This window comes from Rana temporaria, chromosome 2 (assembly GCF_905171775.1).
Source record: "Rana temporaria chromosome 2, aRanTem1.1, whole genome shotgun sequence".
Classification (NCBI taxonomy): Eukaryota; Metazoa; Chordata; class Amphibia; order Anura; family Ranidae; genus Rana; species Rana temporaria.
In genome coordinates this window covers 60,916,810-60,944,481 of record NC_053490.1, presented here as the reverse complement: position 1 = coordinate 60,944,481, position 27,672 = coordinate 60,916,810, and the positions used below count along the sequence as shown (strand labels likewise).

General features: G+C 46.1%; 1 protein-coding gene across 1 annotated transcript in view; it reads left to right on the top strand.

The window, feature by feature from the left end:
- The first annotated feature begins 2,382 nt into the window (after nucleotides 1–2,382).
- CWF19L2 (CWF19 like cell cycle control factor 2) overlaps nucleotides 2,383–27,672 on the top strand; it is a 239,923-nt gene continuing 214,633 nt past the window's right edge. Inside the window, exons 1-4 of the mRNA XM_040340244.1 lie at nucleotides 2,383–2,620; nucleotides 7,780–7,890; nucleotides 19,245–19,364; nucleotides 22,034–22,135. Of these exons, the coding sequence (XP_040196178.1) occupies nucleotides 2,528–2,620; nucleotides 7,780–7,890; nucleotides 19,245–19,364; nucleotides 22,034–22,135 (426 nt within the window). The 5' untranslated portion in view covers nucleotides 2,383–2,527. The remainder of the gene's footprint in view (nucleotides 2,621–7,779; nucleotides 7,891–19,244; nucleotides 19,365–22,033; nucleotides 22,136–27,672) is intronic.

Sequence of the window (27,672 nt, the reverse complement as noted above, 5' to 3'; positions counted from 1 at the left end):
ATCGGCCCGAAAAATATCCGCGCATAAATATCCGCTGGATCGTACACACCAGGGTATCTATCCGCTGAAACCGGTCCGCGGATCAATTCCAGCGGATCGATCGTATGTACGGGGCCTTAAGGACTGGAAGGATTTGCCCCCTTAATGACCAGGCCATTTTTTTGCGATATGGCACTGCGCTGCTTTGACCGACAGTTGTGCGGTCGTGCGACGCTATAGCCAAACAAAATTCACATCCTTTTTTCCCACTTGATCACCACTGCGTTTTTTTCTTGTGTTATAAACAAAAAAAAAAGAGAGTAAATTTTGAAAAAAACAAACAAACAATATTTTTTACTTTTTGTTATAATAAATATCCCCCCCCCCCCAAAAAAAAATATTGTCTAAATATTCAGTTTAGGCTGATATATATTCTTCTACATATTTGTGTTAAAAAAAAAAACGCAATAAGCGTATACTGATTCGTTTGCGCAAAAGTTATAGCGTCTACAAAATAGGGGATATATTTATGGCATTTGTATTATAATTTTTATTTTTTTTACTAGTAACTGCGGGACTGCGACATTGTGACAAACAGATCGCACACTTTTTTGGTACCATTGACAATTTATACAGCAATCAATGCTAAAAATAGCCACTGATTACTGTATAAATGTCACCGGCAGGGAAGGGGTTAACACTAGGGGGCGATATCAAGGGGTTCAATGTGTTCTCTCGCGTGTTCTAACTGTACTGCCTGGAGGAGACAGATCACTGTTCCTAATCTTTAGTAGCAGCAGATCTGTCTCTCCTCCCCTGACAGGTCTGTCTGTTTACAATGACAGATCTCTGTTCTGTCTCTGTCAGGAGCGATCGCGGGTGGCCAGCGGGCATCACGCTCCCTACAGCTCTTAAAGCGGGCAACGTACCGTGATGGCGATTCGCCCAGGGAAGCCAACCTGCCACAGTATAACTGCGGCGGCTGGTCCTTAAGTGGTTAATCACCACTGGATCCGGGGGATCCGTCAGGATGGAGTGGGGAAGGGGGCCGGTTAAGATGTCATGGGCTGCTCATTCCAAAAAGCCTGGGCCTATTTTTTGTCCCAATCCGGGCCTGGCACACAGGATGAATTAATCACTTGAATACCGATTATTTAGTGCTTATCTCACAGGATTTCACAGGGGTTGGGATTCTGTTGGTGGGCAGTGGGGTGTGCGTTAGTTGGGGGAGGGTTTGATTTGATGGGGGGTTTGTCAGTGGGGTCATTGCTGGTGGGGTGGAGGTCTGGTAGTGCGGTGGGTGGTAGTTGGTTAATGGGGGAGCAGTAGTTGTCTGGTATTGGGAGTGGGGCAGTAGTTTGTGTGGTCAGTGGCGGAGCGGTAGTCGGGGGGGGGGGGGGTGGATAATGGCAGAGCAGTAGTTGGGGGGGGGGGGGGGTCTGGTATTGGAAGTGGGGCAGTAGTTTGTGTGGTCAGTGGCGGAGCGGTAGTCGGGGGGGTGGGTAATGGCAGAGCAGCAGTTGGGGGGGGGGTCTGGTATTGGAAGTGGGGCAGTAGTTGGTGTGGTCAGTGGGGAGTGGTAGTCGGGGGGGATGGGTAATGGCAGAGCAATAGTTGGGGCATGGCATTGGGAGTGGGGCAGTAGTTGGTGGGGTGGGGGTCAGTGGGGAGTGACGGAGCGGTAGTGGGGGGGGGGATGGATAATAGTTGGGGGTAGGGTTGGTCTGGTATTGGGGCAGTAGTTGGTGGGGGTCAGTGGGTAATGGCGGAGCGGTAGTTGGGGGGGTGTGGTAATGGTCATACCTCCCAACTTTCTGAGATGGGAATGAGGGACACCTATCAGCAAAAGTATGTAGGCATAGGACACACCCCTTGCCACGCCCCCTTAAAGGAGAATTGTACAAAAAACAAGATTGATTAAACCCACAAGTGCTTTTTTTTACCAATACTATTTCTTTATATTGGCTTTTGGAATTTACAAATGCAGCAATTTAGAAATTGTATGAAAGGTTTAGCACTGGGAAACAGACTTTTAACAGATAAAAGTGAATTGTATATACAACTCTATAGATCAGACCAAAACGAGGGACACATGAGGGGGAAAGAGGGACAGTGCTCCAAATCAGGGACAGTTGGGAGCTATGATTGGGGGTGGGGCAGTACCCCTGTAAAATCCCCGGAGAATAACACCTAAACAATCAGCATTTAAGTGATGCATCCTGTGTGCCCGCTCCGTCCTCTGTGCCATCCTGTTCAGTTATATCTCATGCCTCTGTCACAGCTCTCCCTTGCCGCTAAAGTGACTGCGACATGAAGATCACTATCCCCTCCCGCTCGCTCCGTCATGTAAGGGGTTATTTCTATGAAGCTGTCTCAGCTCGGCGCTCGGTTTCTCTTGTCTGACCGACAGTCACTGGATACTGATCTTCATGCTACGCCGGGTGTACCAACATGGCAGCCCCCTTGTGCAGCCTCACGTGATCAGTGCTGCACAGCTGCCTGTAACGTTCTGCAGTCTCGGAGGATCGCACTTTACGGCTGTATAGTGATGGCGGCGTACGAGGGCAGTTTTGAAAGTGCGAGCAGTATAGAAGAGAGGAAGGAGAGTAAGAGGAGAGCCCGGGAACAGAGGGTGGCCCAGGTAATGCGGTGGGGGCATCACCACTATAACATTACATAGGATAAAGGGGAGCATCCAGTTCTTCACGCTGCAATTCAGCCTCCCGCCTACAGAGGGAACCCCCTGTCCTTCACCCCACAATACAGTCCTCCTCCTACAGAGGGAGCCCACAATACAGCCCTCTGCCTACAGAGGGAGCCCACAATACAGCCCTCTGCCTACAGAGGGAACCTCCTGTCCTTCACCCCACAATACAGCCCTCCTCCTACAGAGGGAGCCCCCAGTCCTCCCCCCTCAATACTGCCCCCTGCCTACAGAGGGAGCCCACAATACAGCCCTCCTCCTACAGAGGGAGCCCACAATACAGCCCTCTGCCTACAGAAGGAGCCCCCAGTCCTTCCTCCTCAATACAGCCCTCCGCCTACAGAGGGAGCCCACAATACAGCCCTCTGCCTACAGAAGGAGCCCCCAGTCCTTCCTCCTCAATACAGCCCTCCGCCTACAGAGGGAGCCCCCAGTCCTTCCTCCCTCAATATTTCCCCTTCCGCCTACAGAGGGAGCCCCCAGTCCTTCCCCCCACAATACAGCCCTCCGCCTACAGAGGGAGCCCCCAGTCCTTCCTCCCTCAATTCAGCCCTCCGCCTACAGAGGGAGCCCCCAGTCCTTCCCCCTCAATACCGCCCTCCACCTACAGATGGAGCCCCCAGTCCTTCTCCCTCAATACTGCTCTCCGCCTACAGAGGGAGCCCCCAGTCCTCCCTCAATACCGCCCTCCGTCTACAGAGGGAGCCCCCAGTCCTTCTCCCTCAATACCGCCCTCCGCCTACAGAGGGAGCCCCCAGTCCTTCTCCCTCAATACTTCCCCTTCCGCCTACAGAGGGAGCCCCCAGTCCTTCCCCCCCACAATACAGCCCTCCGCCTACAGAGGGACCCCCCAGTCCTTCTCCCTCGATACTGCCCTCCGCCTACAGAGGGGACCCCCAGTCCTCCCTCAATTCAGCCCTCAGCCTACAGAGGGAGCCCCCAGTCCTTCCCCCACAATACAGCCCTCCGCCTACAGAGGGAGCCCCCAGTCCTTCCCCCCACAATACAGCCCCCAGTCCTTCCCTCACAATACAGCCATTCGCCTACAGATGGAGCCCCCAGTCCTTCCCCCTCAATACAGCCCTCCGCCTACAGATGGAGCCCCCAGTTCTTCCCCCACAATACAGCCCTCCGCCTACAGAGGGAGCCCCCAGTCCTTCCCCCACAATACAGCCCTCCGCCTACAGAGGGAACCCCTTATCCTTCACCCCACAATACAGCCCTCCGCCTACAGATGGAGCCCCCAGTCCTTCCCTCACAATACAGCCCTCCGCCTACCGAGGGAGCCCCCAGTCCTTCCCTCACAATACAGCCCTCCGCCTACAGAGGGAGCCCCCAGTCCTTCCCTCACAATACAGCCATCCGCCTACAGAGGTAGCCCCCCCAGTCCTTCCCCCACAATACAGCCCTCCGCCTACAGATGGAGCCCCCAGTCCTTCCCCCACAATACAGCCCTCCGCCTACAGATGGAGCCCCCAGTCCTTCCCCCATAATACTTTTTCCCTGCATCGCATAGTAGCCCATTATGTGTCTCTTACCTACAGGAAAAGCCCACGATGTCCCGGTCTTCCTCGCTAGTAGCGAGCGGCCATTATTCACCCTTTTTCTTCTGGGGTCCGCGAACTCCGGCTCTATGACCGCCGGGTTCGTGTGACGTCACTGCCGTGCATGTGCGCGGGAGCCGTCCCGGCATGACCCCGTTCATAAAACGGCTTTCGGTTACAGTCTTTTTTGCAAATATCTCCTAAACTGTGTAGGTGTGCATAAAATGTCACTGAATTGTGTAAAACAATAAATAAAATGCCTTTGATAATGGAATGTACTATTATTTTGATTACCTAACTTTATTACTATTTGTTTGCCTATGATCTATATTGGGCCTACTTGATTGTGGCTTTATGATGTTCATTACTACTGGCCCTGATGTCTGTTTACTTTTTTCTTTTGTATACAAATCTTTACTAGCTCCTTACCCCCACTATCCATTCTGAAACATCTTCTGCAGCAGCCAGGGAGAGAGGAGGGAAGCCAGCAGCACTGCAGAGGGGGGTGTGTGTGTGTGTGTGTGTGTGTGGGGGGGGGGGGGAAGCCCAGGGAAGCCCAGTCAGTGGGGGGAATTGGCACAACACGCAGTGATTAGGGCAGGGGTGGGCAAACTTTTTGACTTGAGGGCCGCAATGGGTTCATATATTGGACCCGGGGGCCGGACCAAGAGTAGATGGACGGTGTGTATGTGTGAATTAACCACTACCCGACGGCCGTACGACTTTATACGGCCGCGGGGTGGTTGTCAATCTCTAACAGGCCGAAAAAGACGGCCTGCGCGCGCATCCAGCGGGGCGGGCGCGCGTGCTCGCCGCATCGTTGAGATGCCGATGCGAGTGCCTGGCGGCCGCGATGTCCGCCAGGGACTCGCGATCGGCGGCTACAGGGACAAGACGTGGAGCTCTGTGTGTAAACACAGAGCTCCACGTCCTGTCAGGGGAGAGAGGAGACCGATCTGTGTCCCTTGTACATAGGGACACAGATCGGTCACCTCCCCCAGTCACCCCCCTCCACCTACAGTTAGAACACAATTTAGGGTACACATTTAACCCCTTCCTCACCCCCTAGTGTTAACCCCTTCAATGCCAGTCACATTTATACAGTAATTAGTGCATATTTATAGCACTGATCGCTGTATAAATGTGAATGGCGCCAAAAATGTGTCAAAAGTGTCCGATGTGTCCGCCATAACGTCACAGTCATGAAAAAAATGCTGATCGCCGCCATAAGTAGTAAAAAAAAATAATAATAATTCTGTCCCCTATTTTGTAAGCGCAATAACTTTTGCGCAAACCAGACGCTTCTTGCGATTTTTTTTTTTTCCCAAAAATATGTAGAAGAATACGTATCGCCTAGACTGAGAAAAAAAATGTTTTTTTAAAAAAATTGGGCTATTTATTATAGCAACAAGTAAAAAATATTGTTTTTTTTTCAAAATTGTCGCTCTATTTTTGTTTATAGCGCAAAAAATAAAAACCGCAGAGGCGATCAAATACCACCAAAAGGAAGCTCTATTTGTGGGGAAAAAAGGACGTCAATTTTGTTTGTGAGCCACGTGGCACGACCGCGCAATTGTCAGTTAAAGTGACGCAGTGCCACAAGCTGAAATTTCACCTGGTCAGGAAGGGGTATATGTGCCCAGTAAGGAAGTGGTTAATATAAATTAAATTTAAATTTGTAACATTAAATGTTTAGATCAGGGGTCGACAATGTCCGGGCGCCAGGTCGCAATTGCGACAAGAAATTATGACCTGGCGCCCGCTCCCGCCGGTAATTGTGGCCGCGGCCTACAAGCCCGCGAAGCCGCGGCCTCAATTACCGGCCGCCGCGGGCCCGCCACGATCGCGTGGTGGAGGAGGTGAGGGCGCACGGAGGCACAGGTTTCTGTGTCTCCGTGCGCCTCCACCTCCCCGCGATCGTGGCGGGTCCGCGACGGCCGATAATTGAGGCCACGGCTTTGCGGCCTTGTGAAGTCCCAAGCTCTTCCTTCTGTGAGCTGGCGCCATCTGGTGGTGGCCGTTGGCATTACATTGCATTGCATTGCATTGCATTGCATTACATTACATTACATGGCATTACATTGTTTAACTAAACAGCAATTCTAATGTGTGTCATTTTTCTCTATTTTCACTGCCATCTCCTTCCCTCTAATTAGAACCCCCAAACACTATATATATTTTTTATTCTAACACCCTAGAGAATAAAATGGCGATCGTTGCAATACTTTGTCACGCCATATTTGCGCACTTTTTTGGGGAAAAAAAATTGACTTTTTTTAATTAAAAAAATAAGACAACAGTAAAGTTATCCCAATTTTTTTTTATGTTATGAAAGATAATGTTACGCCGAGTAAAGTGATACCCAACATGTCATGCTTCAAAATTGCGTCCGCTCGTGGAATGCTGACAAACTTTTACCCTTTAAAATCTCCATAGGCAACGTTTAAAAAAACTACAGGTTGCATGTTTTGAGTTACAGAGGAGGTCTAGAGCTAGAATTATTTCTCTCGCTCTAACTATCGCGGCGATACCTCACATGTGTGGTTTGAATATTGTTTACATATGCGGGCGCTACGCACGTATGTGTTCGCTTCTTGCTTTTGATGGCATGGCACAGTGGCTGCATTTGGCATGGCACAGTGGTGACAATTGATGGAGCAGTGATTGCTTTTGATGGCATGGCACAGTGGCTGCATTTGGCATGGCACAGTGGTGACAATTGATGGCACAGTGATTGCTTTTGATGGCATGGCACAGTGGTGACAATTGATGGACACGGTGGCCTCTCTTACCATATCCTGCTGTTCGCACGCTGTGTGTTGCAGCCTCCGGCCAGCTCCTTTCCTGTGTCTCCCCGTGGCAGTGACGTAGGTGCAACGCCCTCTCAGAGGAATTCCCCAATCCCCGGGGCAAGAGGCGGCCGAAGGTGGAGCACCCGCAGCTTATCTGCGCTCGCCTCGCTTCAGCCCCCTCGAAGCATAGGCCTCAAAGCCGGGGCCTCAATTAGCGGCGATCGCGGCACGACGAGATTGCGGGTGGGGGCCAGATTAAAAGGTCCGCCGGGCAGTATACGGCCCGCGGGCCGTAGTTTGCCCATTCCTGGATTAGGGTGTGCCCAGGCACACCTGGCATACCCCCTGCGCATGCCTATGTAGAGATTTCAGGGTTTTGCTGCTCCTAGTGAACTTCTTAGGGTGGAACTAAACCCATCAGTTTTCTTATCTAGTTACCTTCAAGGTATATCGTGAATACGTGTCACAGTTGCTTGTGCTCTCAACCAAACTGTCAATTCATGAAATGGCTGGTGGCATAACTAGTACATATGCAGCACCTTGGCAATTTCATATCAAACAGGGGTTAAAATGGCAGCTTCCTTGTTTGTAAAGGGTAGGAGGGTCTCATTAGACTTTTATAGTACTATACAGGTAACACTTACAGTATATGCTAAGCATGCCTACCTGTGCTTTAGGATATGTACAGTGCACTTTTTAAGGTACCAGTTTGTGAAAAGGGAGTGTAATGGTGCTCACTGGCTTGTTTGTGCTTCTGTAGGCTAAAGAAGAATATGAAAAGGAAGAAAGCAAGAAGGAACAGAGGCGGCTGAGAGGAGAAGACACGTGGATGCTGAATGATGTCTGCGAGCGCCTTTCACAGATTGAGCAGGTAATGTAAAACATTGAATGCTAATACATCATCAATAAAACGTTATGATAACTACCAATGATAGCATTGTTTGTGACTTCTCCATACAATTCTGGGTAACACCAGCAGTGCCGGCGTTGTCGTTCTGTTTTGGGTTCTTCCTTGTCATATAAGTATAGGTCATATGATTGGGCAAACCTGATCATCCGGGGAAGGTTGTATAGAGGTTAATGAGATTCGATGTATGGATCGCTCCTTTCCCCTTCTTTCTTCCTGGGACTAAGTGAATATCTGGGAAACTAGTGATTGAAGGTGGAAGTCCACTTTAGAAGTATCCTTTGGGGGGTTCCTCTCCCTTCTCCGCTGGTGGATTGGGTCAGATCTGTGCACAGTTACATGTTGATATGATGATTTTATACTAGACTGGCTGGTTATTAACAGATTTTTAGCCACTGTAAAATGCTTTCCTGAAGACGTGAATGCCACTTATGAAACGCGCTGAGAGAAATCCTAGGTTTGCAAGCCTTCTGTTTACTACAAAAATACCAAAATGTGATGTATACAGTAGGTTCTATGCTATGTAAAGCTGGGCTCCAGCTTTAGTTTCATGTCCCATGTCATGTCCCATGAGGCATTGCTCCTCGCAAATTCATAAGTTCTCAGGCACTTGCTGATATGGATGTATGGTGTACTGAGCTGTATGTCTATTGCACTGTATTTTCTGATATGTAAACAAATATGACAACCATTTTCATAATCGATTATGTTGATTTAGTTGTCTGAGCCCTAGATAGACCTCAAGTGTCTCTCTCTCTCTGCCTGAAAAATTACAGACTGCTCAAACATACATCACCATGACATTAAAGTGGAGTTCCACCCATAAATATAACATTACATCAGTAGTTTTAAAAAAATGTCATTAGTCCTTTACGAAATATTTTTTTTTTTTTTTTTAGATGCCTTCAAAGTGTTGTTGCTAGGCAGAACAGTTAATCTTCCCACTTCCTGCACCTAGGTGCTTAAGCTTCCTAACCTACACCGCACAGACTCCTGGGAATGTAGTGGGTGTAACTTTCCAGGAGTCTGTGCACTCCCCAGTCTCAAAGAATCATGTGACTTGGACAGCACAGGTGCTGAAACCTGATCTGACACTGCTTGTGCAGCACTGAGCATGTGCAAGGCTGAAATCCATGAAGTCATACAGTCTGGCTTCATGATGCCCACACTTAAGATGGCCCCAGTCAATTTCTATTTTATAAAGTGTCTAAATGCTGTAACAACCTAACAAACCGGACTTTAGTTTACAGACTAACTTTACTAGAATACATTAAGCTTGTGTATTACAGGGGTATTTATATTTAAAAAGTGAAATTGTGGCCGGAACTCCGCTTTAATAGACTATTATTAAAGGGGTTGTAAAGGTTTTTTCCCTAAATAGCTTCCTTTACTTTAGTGCAGTCCTCCTTCACTTACCTCATCCTTCCATTTTGCTTTTAAATGTCCTTATTTCTTCTGAGAAATCCTCACTTCCTGTTCTTCTGTCTGTAACTCCACACAGTAATGCAAGGCTTTCTCCCTGGTGTGGAGAAAGCCTCTTGAGGGGGCGAGCAGGCAAGTCGGGACACTCTCTCATTTGCAGATAGAGAAAGGAGCTGTGTGTTAGTGGGCGTCCTGACACTCCTCCCCCCCTTCCCCCCTCAAGAGGCTTTCTCCACACCAGGGAGAAAGCCTCGCATTACTGTGTGTAGTTAGACACAAGAACAGGAAGTGAGGATTTCTCAGAAGAGGTAAGAATGAGAATTAGGTAAGTGAAGAAGGACTGCGCTAAGGTAAAGGAAGCTATTTAGCGATTTTTTTTTTTTACCTTTGCAACCCCTTTAAAGTTGAACTTTAGTCCTCAAAAATAAAGTCATGATGGATCACTTCAGGCTGGCCCGTTTTGCAGTTATAGCTATGTAAAAACATAAAAAATAAGTGTCTATGCTGTTTAAAATCCAGTAATGCACTGTCTCATCCTACTCTGCACATGCTCAGTTGCTCTCTATTCTGGGCACGGTGCCTAAAATCAGAGCCACTAGAGGTCGATCAGCTGACAGCTTTGAAATGTATTGCTACTGAAAGGGAAGAAAGTGACAGGAATGAGACTGTGGAAGCAACGCGGATTAAGGAGAGAAAAAAGAAAAGCAGAAGAGGGGACAGTACAAACTCTGCTGCCAGGGAGGCAAAAAAAAGTTAAACTTGGGCCTTCCATACATGGTTCGAATCTCTGCCAGTTCAGCAGGAAGAGCCCGAGATTCGAACAGTTAATCGGCAGGCTGAATGTATCAAGTTTACCGATCAACCTGGGTACGAGTAGCCTGTCGGATTCTTTTGCTATTATCACTAGCGGCTGCTTTAGCCGCTAGCGATCATCACTGTCTTCTACCGGTGGGGATGACTTCTCCCACCCTCCCCCCACCAGGAGAAGACAAATGTGGATTCCCCTGTCAGCACGGTCTGTGTCGATGGGAGACTCATGCAAATTTCTGTCTTGCACCCTTACAAGGATAGTGTCCTACTTTATCTCCTTTCCCCCTTAAGGGCAGCCTGTGAGCTTCAGCACTATAAGGCACCTTTCACACGGACAGATAGAATGGTGCTTTCAGCTGCGGATTTTACTGCAGCTAGAAGCACACAATGCTTTCCTATGACACCCTTCACGTACTAAGGTTACCTGCGGTTTTGTGCGAATAGAAAAAATAGAATTGATTGCGTCCAGGTGCGATCTGGCGCAGCTATCGGCACATAACCGCAGGTAACCGCAGTGCACTGTGTCAGCTGCGTTTGGTATGAATCTTGAGGGGGAACTACACGCCAAATTTCAAATTAAAAAAACGGCATGGATTCCCCCTCCAAGAGCATAGCAAGCCCTCGGGTTTGCTATGGATTTTAAGGGGAACCCCCATGCGCCGAAAAAACGGCGTGGGGTCCCCCCAAAATCCATGCCAGACCCTTATCCGAGCATGCAGCCCAGCCGGTCAGGAAAGGGGGTGGGGACGAGTGAGCATTCCCCCCCTTCTTAACCGTACCAGGCCGAATGCCCTCAACGTGGGTGGCCGTTTTGGGGCGGGGGGGGGGGGTCTGCGGGCGGGGAGCTTATCGGTAAGGGGGCCCCCTGATCCCGACCCCCCCCCCCCCACCCTAGGTGAATGAGTATGGGGTACCCATTCACCTGGAGGAAAAAAAATGTATAAAAAACACATTACACAGATTTTTAAAGTAATTTATTAGTCAGCTCCGGTGGTCTTCTTCCGACTTCTCCGCTCTTTTGGAGCGCGATCTGCCGGGGCCCCCGCTTTCTTTTTTAAGCGCTCTGTTTAATCTCTGAGAAAGTGTTAATGGAAATTGCTTACCTCTCCTGTAATGAAGGACTCCCTACCCCAGTAATGTCATGATGTCCCTCAGAGTAACGTGTAACTTCACTTCACATCCGTGCTGGGAAACCACACCACGTATTTCATAATACATATAGAAAATGGTAGTGGCAGGCATGTGTGTGTGGGTGAAGCTGGGGCTGAGCTGGCTTGTCAATCAGAAGATGCATGTGCAATGGGCACTTCCGACCAGGAGTCTAAAGCTGGGTATGCACATAAGGGCCCAGCATCTGCACAAGCAATGTGGATGCAGGGATAACCCCCATTGCGCTATTGTATTCTGACAGTGGGGAATCTATTTTAGCCTCCCCCATCCATTTGAATACACTGCAGCCATTGGCTGCAAACAGTGTTGGACTGCTTCTGTTGAACGTATTGGTGCGCTCACAGCGAAATTCTTCCAGTTCCTGCTGAACCGACTTATTTTTGCTTTGTGTATACTAGGGATGCACCGAAATGGAAATTTCAGAACCGAAACGAAACCGAAATGAAAAAAAAATTCAAACCGAAACCGAAAATTACTTTTCTTTTTTTCCCCTATTTAATTTTTTTTTTCAATAATTGTATGTATTACATGAGACATTTTAATTGGCTTCATTGATTTAAAATAACCAGAATTGAAAAGCTCCAATTCAATATAATAAAATTCTAACTTTTATTTAAAAAATTAGACACAAATAGTATATAATTGGTTACAGTGGCTGCGTTTGATGGGCACAGTGGCGACGTGTGTTGGCACAGTGGCTGCGTTTGATGGGCACAATGGCTGCGTTTGATGGGCACAGTGGCTGGGTTTGATGGGCACAGTGGCGACGTGTGTTGGCACAATGGCTGCGTTTGATGGGCACAGTGGCTGCGTTTGATGGGCACAGTGGCGACGTGTAATGCGCAGAGTGGCGACGTGTGATGGCACAATGGCTGCGTTTGATGGGCACAGTGGCTGTGTTTGGGCACAGTGGCGACATGTGTTGGCACAGTGGCTGCTTTTGATGGGCACAGTGGCTGCGTTTGATGGGCACAATGGCAAAGTGTGTTGGCACAGTGGCTGCGTTTGATGGGCACAGTGGCTGCGTTTGGGCACAGTGGCGACGTGTGTTGGCACAATGGCTGCGTTTGATGGGCACAGTGGCGACGTGTGATGGGCAGAGTGGCGACGTGTGATGGCACAGTGGCTGCGTTTGATGGGCACAGTGGCTGCGTTTGATGGGCACAGTGGCGACGTGTGTTGGCACAGTGGCTGCGTTTGATGGGCACAGTGGCTGGGTTTGATGGGCACAGTGGCGACGTGTGTTGGCACAATGGCTGCGTTTGATGGGCACAGTGGCTGCGTGTGATGGGCAGAGTGGCGACGTGTGATGGGCAGAGTGGCGACGTTTGATGGGCACAGTGGCTGCGTTTGATGGGCACAGTGGCTGCGTTTGATGGGCACAGTGGCGACGTGTGTTGGCACAGTGGCTGCTTTTGATGGGCACAATGGCAAAGTGTGTTGGCACAGTGGCTGCGTTTGATGGGCACAGTGGCGACGTGTGATGGGCAGAGTGGCGACGTGTGATGGCACAATGGCTGCGTTTGATGGGCACAATGGCAAAGTGTGTTGGCACAGTGGCTGCGTTTGATGGGCACAGTGGCTGCATTTGATGGGCACAGTGGCGACGTGTGATGGGCACAGTGGCGACGTGTGATGGCACAGTGAGGCTGCAATTAATGTTTTTTTTGGTAGTCAGAGAAGGCAAGCATGGCTCAATAACAGACAAAAGTTTTTTTTTAAAAACGTTTGTGTGTTATTGAGCCATGCTTGCCTTCTCTGACTACCAAAAAAACATTAATTACAGCCTCACTGTGCCTCTGTGAAAAAATAGCAGATACTTTTTTTTTTTATCTGCAATTTTTTCATTAGGAAAGTGCTGGTCAGTCTCAGTTAGTTAACCCCCCTCCCCCCTGCTAGTGCTTACTTTTTTTTATCAGGTTACGCTGCTAGGTTCCTCCTAGGCAGGCAGTGTGGTTATTCTGACTCTGACTGTCACAGGCTCCGACACAGCTCCTGGCCTGCCCAGCGCTCCGAGTCCTCCCTCACCTCCTGCCGTGACGTCACGCCGCTCACACCGCTGGACTAGACCAAAAGACTCCCCCATAGGGGGGAGTCCAAATACCAGGAAATGGAGCTAGGAGGAATCCGGTGGAGCACGATCGGCAGTCGGCACGCAATTTGTACAGTGCCGCTGCCCGCGCTATGTACATGTCTGGCGGCCAGCGTGTGTGTCTGGCGGTCTGTGTATGTATTAGAACTGTGCCCCCTTGTAAATGAAATGGTCCCGCCCACAGCGTTCATTATCGGCAATTCTAATGTGTTTCGGCAGGGACCCAAAAATGCTGTTTTCGGCCGATATGTATCGGCCACCGATATATCGGTGCATCCCTAGTGTATACCCAACTTGTTGCATTTGGGTTTGCCTGCTCCAGTGAGCAAGGGTATAACTACATAACTACATCCCCACTCTTTGAAAACTGAATGCAATAGACCCCGGATAAACCACAAATGCTTTAAAATAAATACACTTTATATATATATACGTCTAAAAACCAGAGTGGCACAACATACCTAAATGTATCAAAAACTGTTGCACATCAAATGTATTTATATGCTATCATTAATTTAGGACATAAACCCCCATAAATTCTTACATACTTGTATAGGACTTTGGAAACCCAACACCCCTATAGGGAATAATGAAACCACTACACCATTCCTAAGTTTGTTTGATTTAGGAAATGTTGAAGGACAAAAACAATTGCTGTAGATGGATGAAATATTCTAACGTATTTCGGCCAAAGGGCTTCTTCAGAATGTCATAGAATAATACTCTCTCCGATATGCTTGTGCCCACCAGCCTGAAACTCTCATCACCAGGAAAGACAGGAATAAATCCCATCAATTAGAGGCCTGGAAATGGGCAGAAATCCTATAGATTTCTTTGTGACAATTTACAGATGCAAGGTCACAAGGACTTATTTATTTAAACAGTATGTAAACCCAAAATGTCATATTTCTGATATGAGGCTGCTGTAGCATGTACTTGTATGAAAAAGTATTCTGTTGTCTTTGTGTTATATCCCTGGTGTTCCTGTCAGTCCCTCTGATTTCCTATTAAAAACTGACCACGCTAAGCAGGAGAGCATATCGTTGGAACTCTGCCTGCTCTCCTCTAATGATCAGATTTTTCCTGACACCCCCCCCCCTTCACACACACAGCCTTTCACTTAGAAGCTCAGTGTGCTGTTATTTCTCCTCCCCCAGCTCTTATGTAGCTGAAAACGGAGGGAATGGAATCATTTTATTAAAAAAAGGGTATTTATAACTTTTATATCTATACACAAATGTTTTGCCTTTCATTTCTCTTTTACGTTTAATAGGTTGTTTTACAAGGTGATTGTTTACAATCACTTTAAGGGAAAAACTGACCTTTTATACACATTTAAAAGATTTCTGCCCAGAATTCAGCTTTTAAATGTAGGGAAAAAAAAAAGAATACTTTTATAAATGTGTGTGTGTGTGTGTGTGTGTATATAATATATATATATATATATAATTTTTTTTTTCGTGGACTGTACAGATAGTCTCAGTCCGCCTGAATTTTTATGGATGGTTGGCAGCCCTGACGGAAAACCATCTTATCTCATGCCGAGTGGAGACGGGAGATCTGTCAACAAAAAATCTCTGTAAGCTGCATTTTTCCGAGCCCATTCTCCCTATCCTGCTCACCCTGAGATCAGAGAGGACAGAAGATCAGAGAAGACGGAAGATCCAACTCTGTGCGGAAAACAGTTTATAAGGCTCTGAACGTGGTCTGTGACTCATGTTTACATTGAATTCTCATTAGATGCCGTCACGTACACTGACAGCTTAGAAATGCATCCATGGTTGTCTAAAAATATATGTACATACAGTACAGACCAAAAGTTTGGACACACCTTCTCAATCAAAGAGTTTTCTTTATTTTCATGACTATGAAAATTGTAGATTCACACCGAAGGCATCAAAACTATGAATTAACACATGTGGAATTATACATAACAAAAAAGTGTGAAACAACTGAAAATATATTTCATATTCTAGGTTCTTCAAAGTAGCCACCTTTTGCAGCAGACACATCTCTAGAACTGGTAAGAGGAGACTGTGTGAATCAGGCCTTCATGGTAGAAGATCTGCTAGGAAACCACTGCTAAAGAAAGGCAACAAGCAGAAGAGACTTGTTTGAGCTAAAGAACACAAGGAATGGACATTAGACCAGTGGAAATCTGTTCTTTGGTCTGATGAGTCCAAACTTGAGATCTTTGGTTCCAACCCCCATGTCTTTGTGCGACACAGAAAAGGGGAACGGATGGACTCTACATGCCTGGTTCCCACCGTGAAGCATGGTGGAGGAGGTGTGATGGTGTGGGGGTGCTTTGCTGGTGACACTGTTGGGGATTTATTCAAAATTGAAGGCATACTGAACCAGCATGGCTACCACAGCATCTTGCAGCGGCATGCTATTCCATCCGGTTTGCGTTTAGTTGGACCATCATTTATTTTTCAACAGGACAATGACCCCAAACACACCTCCAGGCTGTGTAAGGGCTATTTGAACAAGAAGGAAAGTGATGGGGTGCTACGCCAGGTGACTACCTCTTGAAGCTCATCAAGAGAATGCCAAGAGTGTGCCAAGCAATAATCAAAGTAAAAGGTGGCTACTTGGAAGAACCTAGAATATGAAATATATTTTCAATTGTTTCACACTCTTTTGTTATGTATAATTCCACATGTGTTACTTCATAGTTTTGATGCCTTCAGTGTGAATCTACAATTTTCATAGTCATGAAAATAAAGAAAATGTATTCAATTCTTTGAATGAGAAGGTGTGTCCAAACTTTTGGTCTGTACTGTACATAAAGTGTGCCCATGACTGCCTGGGCTCAGAGGAAGTGGGGATGAATGATGACAATCCATTGAACCTGGCAGACTGGCATCTAAGCTCAAATGGTCTTTGGACACACGAGGGTTTAAAAAAAAACCTTCTGTTTCTTTATCGTACACCACGGGACACAGAGCCATTAATCATTACCTAATGGGTTGTATGGTCACCAGAAGTGATTGGACACTGGCACAAACAATCGAAGACAGTTCCCTTCCATATAGCCCCTCCCATTAGGGGAGTACCTCCAGTTTTTTCGCCAGTGTCTAAGGTGTAAGACGCGTGGAGAAAGTGCTAAGGGAAGCTCAACTAAGCCTCTCTGGAGCCAAAAGAAGCTAGACCTTTGGGTCCATCCAAGACGCTAAATTAAGCCGAAATTGGATGAGATCCAGGCCTCACATATGAGGCGTCGCCTGTAATGTCTCTCTTTGGAGGACTGGGCTCTGAGGTCCAGCCCTTTCGCTATAACAGTTAAAAGGCCTGGTCAGAGTCTTCTACAAGGCCCAGGGAAGAGGTCCTTTGAATTGGAAACCCATACCCCTGAAGGTTGGCACACAAACCCACAGAGATGGGTGAAGATTGGTGCTGTCTGAAAATTCAGCAGTTAAACCTGCGTCGGGGATAAGGTAAGTGAAAAAAATAGCGTAAGGGCTTTTTTTCAAAAGAAAATTTGAGGGTGTCTTCTCCATTTTGGCCACTAGATGGAGCTGAGTTTACTCACCTCACTCCAGGAAGTGTCAGACCAGAGGCATGCTTTCTGCTGCAGAGCTCTGCTTGGCTCGCTCCCTTTCTCCCATAAGCCTGACAAAAGGCAAAGTACAGACAGGGAGAAGACATCCAGGCTTCTAGACAGCCTTCCCCTAGGATTAGGTCGCGCGTGCACGGGGGGGGGGGGGGGGGGGGGCAAGCTTTATCGGCAATTGACGGAAGTAGCGGAAGCGCGCGCACACGCCAAAATTTTAAAGATGGCGCCCAGAGAAGGCCAAACAAGCAGCCAGAGAGCCAGCAGCCCTCCCAGTGGGACACAGCAGCAGCCTTTTGCCTTGGGACATGTAAGATCTATGTGGTTGGTGCCTGCATTTGTCACTGAGGACACTTTTACTGCTGCCATGGGGAAATTAGAAGAAAAGGTCGCGATTTTAATCGCTAAATCTTCTCAGGACAGAAAGCGTAGCAGATCTTCTTTTATCCTAGACCCTCTATTAGAAAGATCTGAGGAGGAGAGGGAGTAGGAAGAAGCTATACCTACAGAGGACAGGGATGAGAAGTGGGATGGCTCAGGGGTATCAGAGGAACCCTTTTCTGCCACCCAGATTCTAAAATCACAAGTGCAGTGTTATTCGGAAGCAGTGCGTACTACATTCAAAATTATTTTCTCTGAGTTATCCGAATCTCCTGTCTCTCTTCTCTGGGCTCATTAAAAGCTCTGCAGAGTGCTTGCTCTTTTCCAGTTCATTCGCTGTTAAAGAAGCTAATTTACGCAGATTGGGTACATCCAGATAAACGTTTCTCTCCTCCAAAAAAGTTTGAAATTCTTTATCCCATGGAAGAAGAATTCACTAAGAAGTGGAGTTTACCTGCGGTAGATGCAGCTATATCCTGTGTAAACAAGAACCTGACTTGTCCAGTAGATGACGTACAGGTGTTTAAAGACCCATCAGAAAAGAGGTTGGAATCCTTACTAAGATCTTCCATTTTATTGGCAAGATCAGTTGCACAACCCGCTGTAGCGGCAGTGGGAATGTGCCAGGTCCTTAAGGACCAGATAAAGGATGGGCTGAAGGAGTTATCTCCAGAACAGGTCAAGTTGTGGGAAAATTTGCCCAAGGCCTTATGTTTTATGTTTTACAATAGATGCTATGAGAGATTCGATACAGCAAACGTCTTGTCTTACGCTCCAGTTGGTGCTTATGCGCTGGGTCCTTTGGTTAAAGCATTTGTCGGCAAAAGTACCATGCAAGAAGCTTCTAGCAGGCTTCCCTTTTCATGGCGAACGCCTTTTTGGGGAAGATTTGGAGAAATACATCCAAAAGATATCTAGCGGAAAATCGACGCTGTTGCCAGAAAAGAACAACAAGAATCAGCCTTGCTTTAAACGTTCTCTCTCTCTCCGGGCCCTGGTAAATCTACTCCTAACCAGTGGCGACGGCAATCTACTCCTAACCCGTCCCGACGAGCTTGCGCGCAGAAGTGAACTCTGCGTAACATTATCTTTCATAATATTAAAAAAAATGGGGATAGCTTTACTGTTGTCTTATTTTTTAATTGAAAAAAGTGAAATTTTTCCCCAAAAAGTGCGCTTGTAAGATCGCTGCGCAAATACGGCATGACAGAAAGTATTGCAACGATCGCCATTTTATTCTCTAGGGTGTTGGGATAAAAAATATATATAATGTTTGGGGGTTCTAATTATAGGGAAGAAGATGGCAGTGAAAATAGTGAAAAATGACATTAGAATTGCTGTTTAACTTGTAATGCTTAACTTGTAATACCAACAGTAATTTTTTTTTTTTGCCCACCTTCCAAGCCAAGTCGCCAGGAGGCTATTTCTGGCGATCGCGGTTTGTCGAGCCCTGTACTAAGGTACAGTGGATCGGAAAAAAAAAATACATGCGGTTTAGTAATTATGCATATGAGCGTATCATTTTTTATATTTTATGGTGGGGGGGTGGATCTTGGGTGGGAGTTCCCACACTTTTTTCCCCAGGACTTGACCCCTGAGTACACCACGGGACACAGAGGTCCCCCCCCTTCTTAAAGGGAACCATATTGCTTTGCTACAAAACTGAGGTACTCCCCTTATGGAAGGTGCTGTATGGAGGGGAACTGTCTGATTGGTTGTGCCAGTGTCCAATCACATCTGTGACCATACAACCCATTAGGTAATGATTAATGGCTCTGTGTCCCGTGGTGTACTCCAAGAAAAGGATTTTGCAGGTAAGCTGTTATAAAAATCCTATTTTCTGTGCTGATAGACCTGCCATTCATGAATCTTTTTATGTTTTTTCAGGAAGATTCTGGAAAGAAGAAAAAAAAGGACAAACATCAGAAAAAGTCCAAGAAGGAGAAAAAGAAAAAAAGCAAGAAAGAGAAATCGGAAAGGAAAGGCAGCCCCTCGGGTTCTTCTACGGTGCGAATCTAGGGAGATTGTATTAAGATGGCACTGCCTTTTTTTTTCTCCTCTTCTAGGCTATATGGCTTCATGCTGTAATTTAATTTAAAATCCATAGAAGTAAATTGTGCCGCAGTGCTGCATTGTTTATTTGCAGGCAAGGCTACCATTATCCTATTGTAATTTCACCATCTAGTATCATTAATCCCACTGTGACGGGTAAATATTGGATGAATTGAAGAGTCGCTGTCCCATATCGGCTTTACACACAGGCCTTCGTTAAGGAGAGGAGTTTTGTCACAGTGTGTCAGTGGTGTACTGAAATCATTGTGTGCAAATGACCTTGCTGCAAAAGTATTTTTCTCTAGTAAATGGCTTTGTATTTTACTGGGAATAGGAATCCGGTTATTGCAGCATATTTGCCATACATGTTATGTTCACCTTTTTTTTTTTTTTACAACAAATAGGTAGGTAAACTTGTGCTTTACACTGAAACCCTAAAACAAATATACAGTTTTACATGGAATTTAGTAATGGTCAAGGACATAAACTGGGCTATTTAACCGCTTAACGACTGCCGCACGTATATGTACGTCCACAGAATGGCACGTACAGGCATATGGGCGTACATGTACGTCCCTGCCTTTCCGCGGGTCTGATCGGACCCCCCCCCCCGCTACATGCGGCGGTCGGATACCCGCAGGGAGCGATCTGGGACGAGTTTCTAGCCGCCCCCTCGCGATCGCTCCCCGTAGCTGAAGAACGGGGAGAGCCGTGTGTAAACACGGCTTCCCCGTGCTTCACTGTGGCGGCTGCATCGATCAAGTCATCCCTTTTATAGGGAGACTCGATCGATGACGTCAGACCTACAGCCACACCCCCCTACAGTTGTAAACACACACTAGGTGAACCCTAACTCCTTCAGCGCCCCCTGTGGTTAACTCCCAAACTGCAACTGTCATTTTCACAATAAACAATGCCGTTTAAATGCATTTTTTGCTGTGAAAATGACAATGGTCCCAAAAATGTGTCAAAATTGTCCGAATTGTCCGCCATAATGTCGCAGTCACGAAAAAAAAACGCTGATCGCCGCCATTAGTAGTAGTAAAAAAAAATAATAATAAAAATGCAATAAAACTATCCCCTATTTTGTAAACGCTATACATTTTGCTCAAACCAATCTATAAACGCTTATTGCGATTTTTTTTTTTTTTACCAAAAATAGGTAGATGAATACGTATCGGCCTAAACTGAGGGAAAAAAAAATGTTATGTTTTTGGGGGATATTTATATTTAGCAAAAAGTAAAAAATATTGCATTTTTTTTAAAATTGTTGCTCTATTTTAGTTTATAGCGCAAAAAAATAAAAAACACAGAGGTGATCAAATACCACCAAAAGAAAGCTCTATTTGTGGGGAAAAAATGACGCCAATTTTGTTTGGGAGCCACGTCGCACGACCGCGCAATTGTCTGTTAAAGCGATGCAGTGCCGAATCGCAAAACCTGGCCTGGGCATTTAGCTGCCTAAAGGTCCAGGGCTTAAGTGGTTAAAGCTAAACCTCAGAAAAACAGCTAAATACCCAGTTGAAATGTTAAAAAATAAAAATTATGTTACCTTCTTAAAGGGTTTGCAATTCTGTCCAGCCAACCATAACACAACTTAAAATCAAATAAATATCCAATGATCCTTAAAGTGTTTGTTACCCTAAAAAAAATGGATCCTGTTTCCTTAAAGCATGTTCTACAGCAAAGTGCTTGTGCTGTGTCATTTGGCACCCCTGTATCACCTGAAATACGTGTCTGAGCTTGCCTGGTTCTGCCCTGTAAACTGACCACCGTTTATTAGGGCTGCTGAGCCTTGACACCGCGGTCAGTTTAAGTGCCTCCGTAATCTGCAGTTCTCCTTCCTCCTCCCTCCCTGCCTGTCGACTCTGTGTATGTGTGTGAGCTGCCCCTCCCCTCCTGCCGCTATTCGTATTTTAAACATTTAAAAAATGTACTCTTTTATCCAGCTATAGTATGCAGTGTAAGTGTTTGTGGAAAATGAAGCATCTAAATACCACGTATCTACTTGTCTGTAGGCATGTTTATGTGAGTATAAATGAGTTTCAATGAAGAAGAATTTTACTCATCTATACGCTTAGGCACCTTTACTCGCCTACACTCAATATTACTTTTATTATTATTATTATTATTTTTTTACTCACGGATCTTCTGACAACAAGTTCTTGAGTAAACATCAGTACATTTTTACGCCCGTGTGCAACTGGCCATATGGTTTGAAACCAGCGAAGGCTTTCTTTTAGTGACATTGTCTTCCGAAAGTTATAGAATTTTCTCTGTATAATAAAGGCAGAAAGACATACAGTATGTTTTTTCAGTATGAACAGTGTTGCTTTTTAGTGTGAAACATAGGCAGATCGGTGGGTGCCAGTGGACATCCAGTGTCTGGCACCTGTAGATTGGCTTCTGCTGTAAATAATCACAGCAGAAGTGGCCTGCCAGCAGCTCTCATGCCCTGTAGGCAGAAGTGCAGAATCATGTGTGTGTATATATACGTGATCCTGCAAAGGAGAGCCACCCTTTAGCAATAAATCTGCTATGGGGCGGTCAGTAAATGGCTGCAAGTTCTGGGAAAATCATAAGATTTCTGTCATTTGTAACTGTGTTTTTTTTTATATTTTCAGGATTCTGAGGGAGAATGGGTTGTGGCTGCCCCAGCCAGTGAAAACAAGGCATGGCAAATCCAGAAAGATCCCCCGCAAAGTAAAGTTGGCCCAGCACTGGAGGTACGATTTTATTAATTTGCCATAGAATTAGTATTTTAGAATTTTTGTGATTGTTAGCTGTCACTATTCCCACTGAGATAACACAGACCATGGTTCAGACCAAGACATGCTCCTCTAGGGCTCTGCACAGCCCATGGTTCAGACCAAGACATGCTTCTCTAGGACTCTGCGCTGTGGAGAATTTCAAGCAAACTTATGAGTTCTTTTTAAAACCTAAGTCAGGTTTTCTCAGCCAGGATTTCGTGGAAGCCTAGGATTCTTTCAGAGGTTGCTAGGGGTTCCTTGAGCGGTGACCAATTTTTTCCTCTCAGATAAGGTCCCACTGACACCATTGATCTTTTTAGCTATCTACAGTATAAGAGGGAAATTCTTCCCAATGACCACAAGTGTAAGGAGCATTCTTCCCACTGACCATCACACTAATGTTGTAGATATAGTCAATTTTAGCAAAGGTTCCTTCAGACCGGAAAGTTATTTCAAGGGTTTCTCTGTGTTGAAAAGGTTGAGAAAGCCTGACCTAAGTGCAGCCAAAAACACATTGGAGCGTTTGATGGAGGCCGTGAGACACTGCTTGTGGCATGTTTTTTGGTGGGTCCGGCTCTGCACTACCTGGCTAATCTGGTTGTCTATGTTGCTTGTACTGTGGTTGGTTACCCTTCTACCTGGCAGCTGCACTTCCTTTGCTCACATTGAAGTGCGGATACTATTTTATAAATGTGGTTACATTTTATTAATCCAGGCAGGCCTTGACTACTTTGTTTATTTCCACATATTCGTAAGCCCTTGTTGTCTTGCCATTTGACCTCAAGTTGGGAAATCCCTGTTGTCGACAATGGCACTATTCAAGTCGGTGCATTACGACTTTACGGTGCTACATTGATTTGAAAAAGTAGTTCCTGCACTACTTTTGGCAATTTCGGGTGCGACTTCCATAGACATTTGTGCATGAAGCCGCACAGTTGTCTTCAAGTTACAATGACATGCGGCTTTGAAATCATGCAGAATTAGATGAAGTCGCACGATTTCAAAGCCGCATTTAAAATGGAGGTCTAAAGGCTAGTTTGCTGTTCAAAATGCACAGAAGCAGGATCTTGCTTAAGATGGGCTTTGTTTTTCCTGCTGCAGGCCCAAAAAGGTACAAAAACTTATGTTCATAGGCCTGGTTCACAGCTGTTCCCACACCCACAACAACCTGAAGCCAAAACACGCTGTTCTGTAGAGATGCGCAGGGATGTCATTCATTCTTAATGGCACCCCCACGCATCTCAATCTGCAATGCGTTTGCAGGAACCACAGGGAAATCGCATGTGCAAAAGCACATGGTGCAAAAGCACTGTGTTTACAGAATGGTGCATGACCCTTTTCTCTGTAGAAGACACAGGCACAGCAGCCCGTTTAAATTATTGGGCTGCAGTCCCTGCACAAACGAGGCCGCAAACCCGCACAGGTTTGAACCAAGGATGTAATGTGTCCAAAAAAATAAAATAAAAAAGCAACGGAGAACTGATTTTCATGATATGTATGCTACTAAAGTATGCAGATCCTTCTCAAATTGAGTCCAGGCGCAAAAAATTACCAATTATAAATCTGAACACATAAGGACGTGTTCACATCACTGCTGATGAAAATGCGGAAGCATTGAAACCTGTCATCACTACGAGCCCCTGTCTGACGTCACTTCCTGCCGAGAGCCGTGTGCACTCCAGGCTGAAACGCACACCGCCGAACAGGTACTTCTGGGATTCGCTGTTCCCGCAGTGCTCTGCCTCGCTTCTTTCCTGGACAGCAACCAACAAGATCTTCACCAGAGAAGCCACCATCATCGGCTGACTATCCACAGTGACTATACTTCCTTTCTTATCATCGCATTTTGTGCTACTTTTTAGTGAGTAGCCATTTGGCTGTTTTAATGAATTAATAAATTCCATATTATCAGACATACTGCACTTAGCAAGTGCATTTTTTTTTTTGCTATTACAGAGTCTTGCGTCACTCTCCAAAGTGCTGCCACGGTGTATATGTCATTTTGAACTGTTAATATACAAACTTTAAATATTGGGACTTTCATTACCATCCTTTTTATTATTATCCAGTTACTGGTCTTTTTGTTTCCCTTCCTCCCCTTCCCTTTTTATAACAATTTATTTATCCACTTTTTGTGGTATTGTGGTTCAAATCTCCCTCTTTTGCGCCGTCCGTCATTGTGTTTGTTTTTTCATGTACCCTCTCTATTTGTCCTGTTTACCATCATCATTGAAATTAAAAGAAAATCCCACATTTTGGGTTGTCCGCAGAAAACTAATAGAGGGGAAGTCTTCCAATAGGGACGCTATTTCTGGTGACCTGGGGGTCCCCAAGAGTTTCCTTTTAATTTTCATTGATTTCCTGACCCCTGCTTGTCTAGGGGTCAGGAAGTGAAGGAACATCTGCACAATTGAGCAACACTCCCTTGCTCTATCCAAAATGTTAAGTTCTTGGCTAGAGTTTCACTTGAACTCTACTGCACGCCTTTATGGATAGATTAGGAGCCAGGTATTCTCATCCAACATAAGTACCTGACCTTTCTAATTGTGAAATACATCCACAGTAGGATGCTTGCTGTATCTTGGAATAGCTTGCTTATATTACAGTAGAGAAAAGGGGATTGCAGACAAATGTATGTTTAACTATTTTGCAACCACATAATGTTGTTATATGGCAGCAAAGTGGCTCTCCTCTACCTAGTACGTGATTCGGCACTTCCAGGTAGGGGTGCGCACACAGAACAAGCCCATCAGTGGGTGCCGGTGTTCTGTCGATTTGTGCCCTCCGATTAGCTGGTGTGACGTGACCATAGCACATGCGCACACCGTAGGAGGCTTTTTTTTTTTTTTTTTTTTGACGGGAGATACCATTTGACAGCCACAATTGAATGCTATGCGAACAGCGGAGGGACACCGTATTTGTCATATTGTGCCTCGCTGTTGTGGCGTGGGTTTTGAGTGTACTCAAGATACCAGGTTTTGTCTGAGTTGCAGGGCAGGTTTGTTGTGTTGAATGGTGGGTTTTGCCTGTGTGTAAGGGTGGGTTACAAATCCCGCCTTTCAACACGCCCACAACCCGCTCTAAAACAGCGAGACAATCTGAGAACTACGGTGTCCCTCCGCTCTTCGCATAGCTTCCAAATGTGGCTGTCAAATGGTATCTCCCGTCAAAAAAAAGCCTCCTACGATGTGCGCATGTGCTCTTCGCATAGCTTCCAATTGTGCCCGTGAAATGGTATCTCCCATCGAAAAACGCCTCCTACGATGTGCGCATGCGCTATGGTGACGTCACGCCAGCTGATCATGAAACCGGCTGCCAGTGCCCTTCTGCAGGGGTACTTTTTGACGGAGGGCACTATTCAATAGAACACCGGCCAATGAATAACCGCCGGCACCCGATGATTGGTAATGAGAAAGACAGATCGAATCTCTGCCTATTTAAACAAAGCCAAGCTCTGTCCTGTCAATGGGAATAAAAACCAGCAGCACATCCTTTAGCCTGGGTTCACACTATAGCGAGGCGGGAACCAGCGTGATTCTAGAATGCATTTAGATAAAAAAATAACACCTGCCTTTACAATCACTAGAAATACATAATCACACGGTTATGAAGAGTGCTAAATGCCAGGAAACGTTGATGCCCTATGGATGCCATGAAGCCCTAGGAATGTTCTTGGGGTCCACACTCAGTGGTGTTGCATTGATGCATATCCTGGACAGCTGTTTCACTTCTGATCTTGCACTATTTTTTTTACAGCAGTTTTGTATAGAGGTGCCATTCAAACTAAACAACAACACTTTGCACCTTGCTTGATACATTACTGTGTAATCATTTACTGTGCATTGCCACAAAGCAGTGATGTGAACACGTCCTTATGTGTTCAGATTTATAATTGGTAATTTTTTATGTGAAATACAAAAGCATATAACAGGCATAATCAAGACGGCACAAAGCGCTACAGCAGATTAGCATTCAGTAAGCTTCAGTTCACTGCCAAATGATCATTAAAGGACAAATGTAAATGGGTTGCCTCGTTCCTGCATTGTTTTATAGAATGAAATCTAATATATTGTAGATGTCCCTGTGTGTTCTCTGAAATCTTACTATGGCAATAGATTTATAGGTTTGCCTCAGATTATAATGAGGACATTGGTGTCCTGTCCAAGCTGTCCCCTCATAGGAGCTGATATTCATTCGGCCATCTGAACACACTACCACAGCGTCCCATGGAACGGGAGTGCGCAGATGTTCACCGTGTTCAGTAACTGCTTCACAATTAATCCTGATCAACAAACGTCATTATTAACCACATTAAAGTGGAGGTTCACCCAAAAAATCTATTTTTAACATTTAGATTGAGGCTAATTTTGGTAAGCACAATCGGGTGTTTTTTTTTTAAATAAAAGCAGTACTTACCGTTTTAGAGATAGATGTTCTCCGTGGCTTCTGGGTATGGGCTGCAGGACTGGGCATTCCTATTTGATTGACAGCCTTCCGACCGTCGCATACATCGCGTCACGAGTTTCCGAAAGTAGCCGAACGTGGGTGCGCAGGCGCCTTATAGAGCCGCACCGACGTTCGGCAACTCGTGACGCGCTGTATGCGACCATCGGAAGTCTGTCAATCAAATAGGAACGCCCAGTCCCGAAGACCATACCCGGAAGCCACGGAGAACATCTATCTCTAAAACGATAAGTACTGCTTTCATTTAAAAAAAAAAACACCCGATTGTGCTTACCAAAATTAGCCTCAATCTAATGTTAATTTTTTTTTCCGGGTGAACCCCGCTTTAACCTGTCTATAGAGAAATATGGGGCCATCATTGCTAACTGTTTTCTGAAAATTCATGTTGCCTGGCCGTTATGCTGCGCCCCCCCCCCCCCCCCCCACCCAATTATAGTACTTTTTCAGTCACTGACCTGAAACAAGTATGAAGATGGGATGTTTAAGTTAAAGAGGAGTCTGCCCACCCAAGAGACATTAAGTCAGCAGCTACAAATACCGCAGCTGCTGACTTTTAATATATGGACACATACCTTTCCAGGGAGCTTGCGATATCGGCACTGCAGTCGATCTTCGGATTGGCTGTCGGGTGCTGCCGCCACCATTGCTAGTAAGGCAACCCGGCAGTGAAGTCTTTTGGCTTCACAGCCGGTTTCCTACTGCACATGCACGAAGCGCACTGCACTTTCTAATTGGCCCGGCAGCAGAGGAAGGAGGAGGGGGAGGGGGGAGGTTCCCCGTGGCGCCGTCTCCGGAAGTGGGGTAGGGTACTTGTCATAAAACAGGTCCCCGTTCCCCCCTCCCTCCTGAAAGGTGCTAAATGTGGCACTGGAGGGGGAGGAGCAGAAGTTCCACTTTTGGTTGGAACTCCGCTTTCCCAATGACGTCAAGTAATTAAAGTGTAAAGTGTGGTATACACGATCACGTTTTCTTTGTTTAACCCAGCGGGTTAAATGAAAAGAAACAGACAGCTCAGGTTGGAGCTGCTGGACTAACAAATAGAGCTGTGA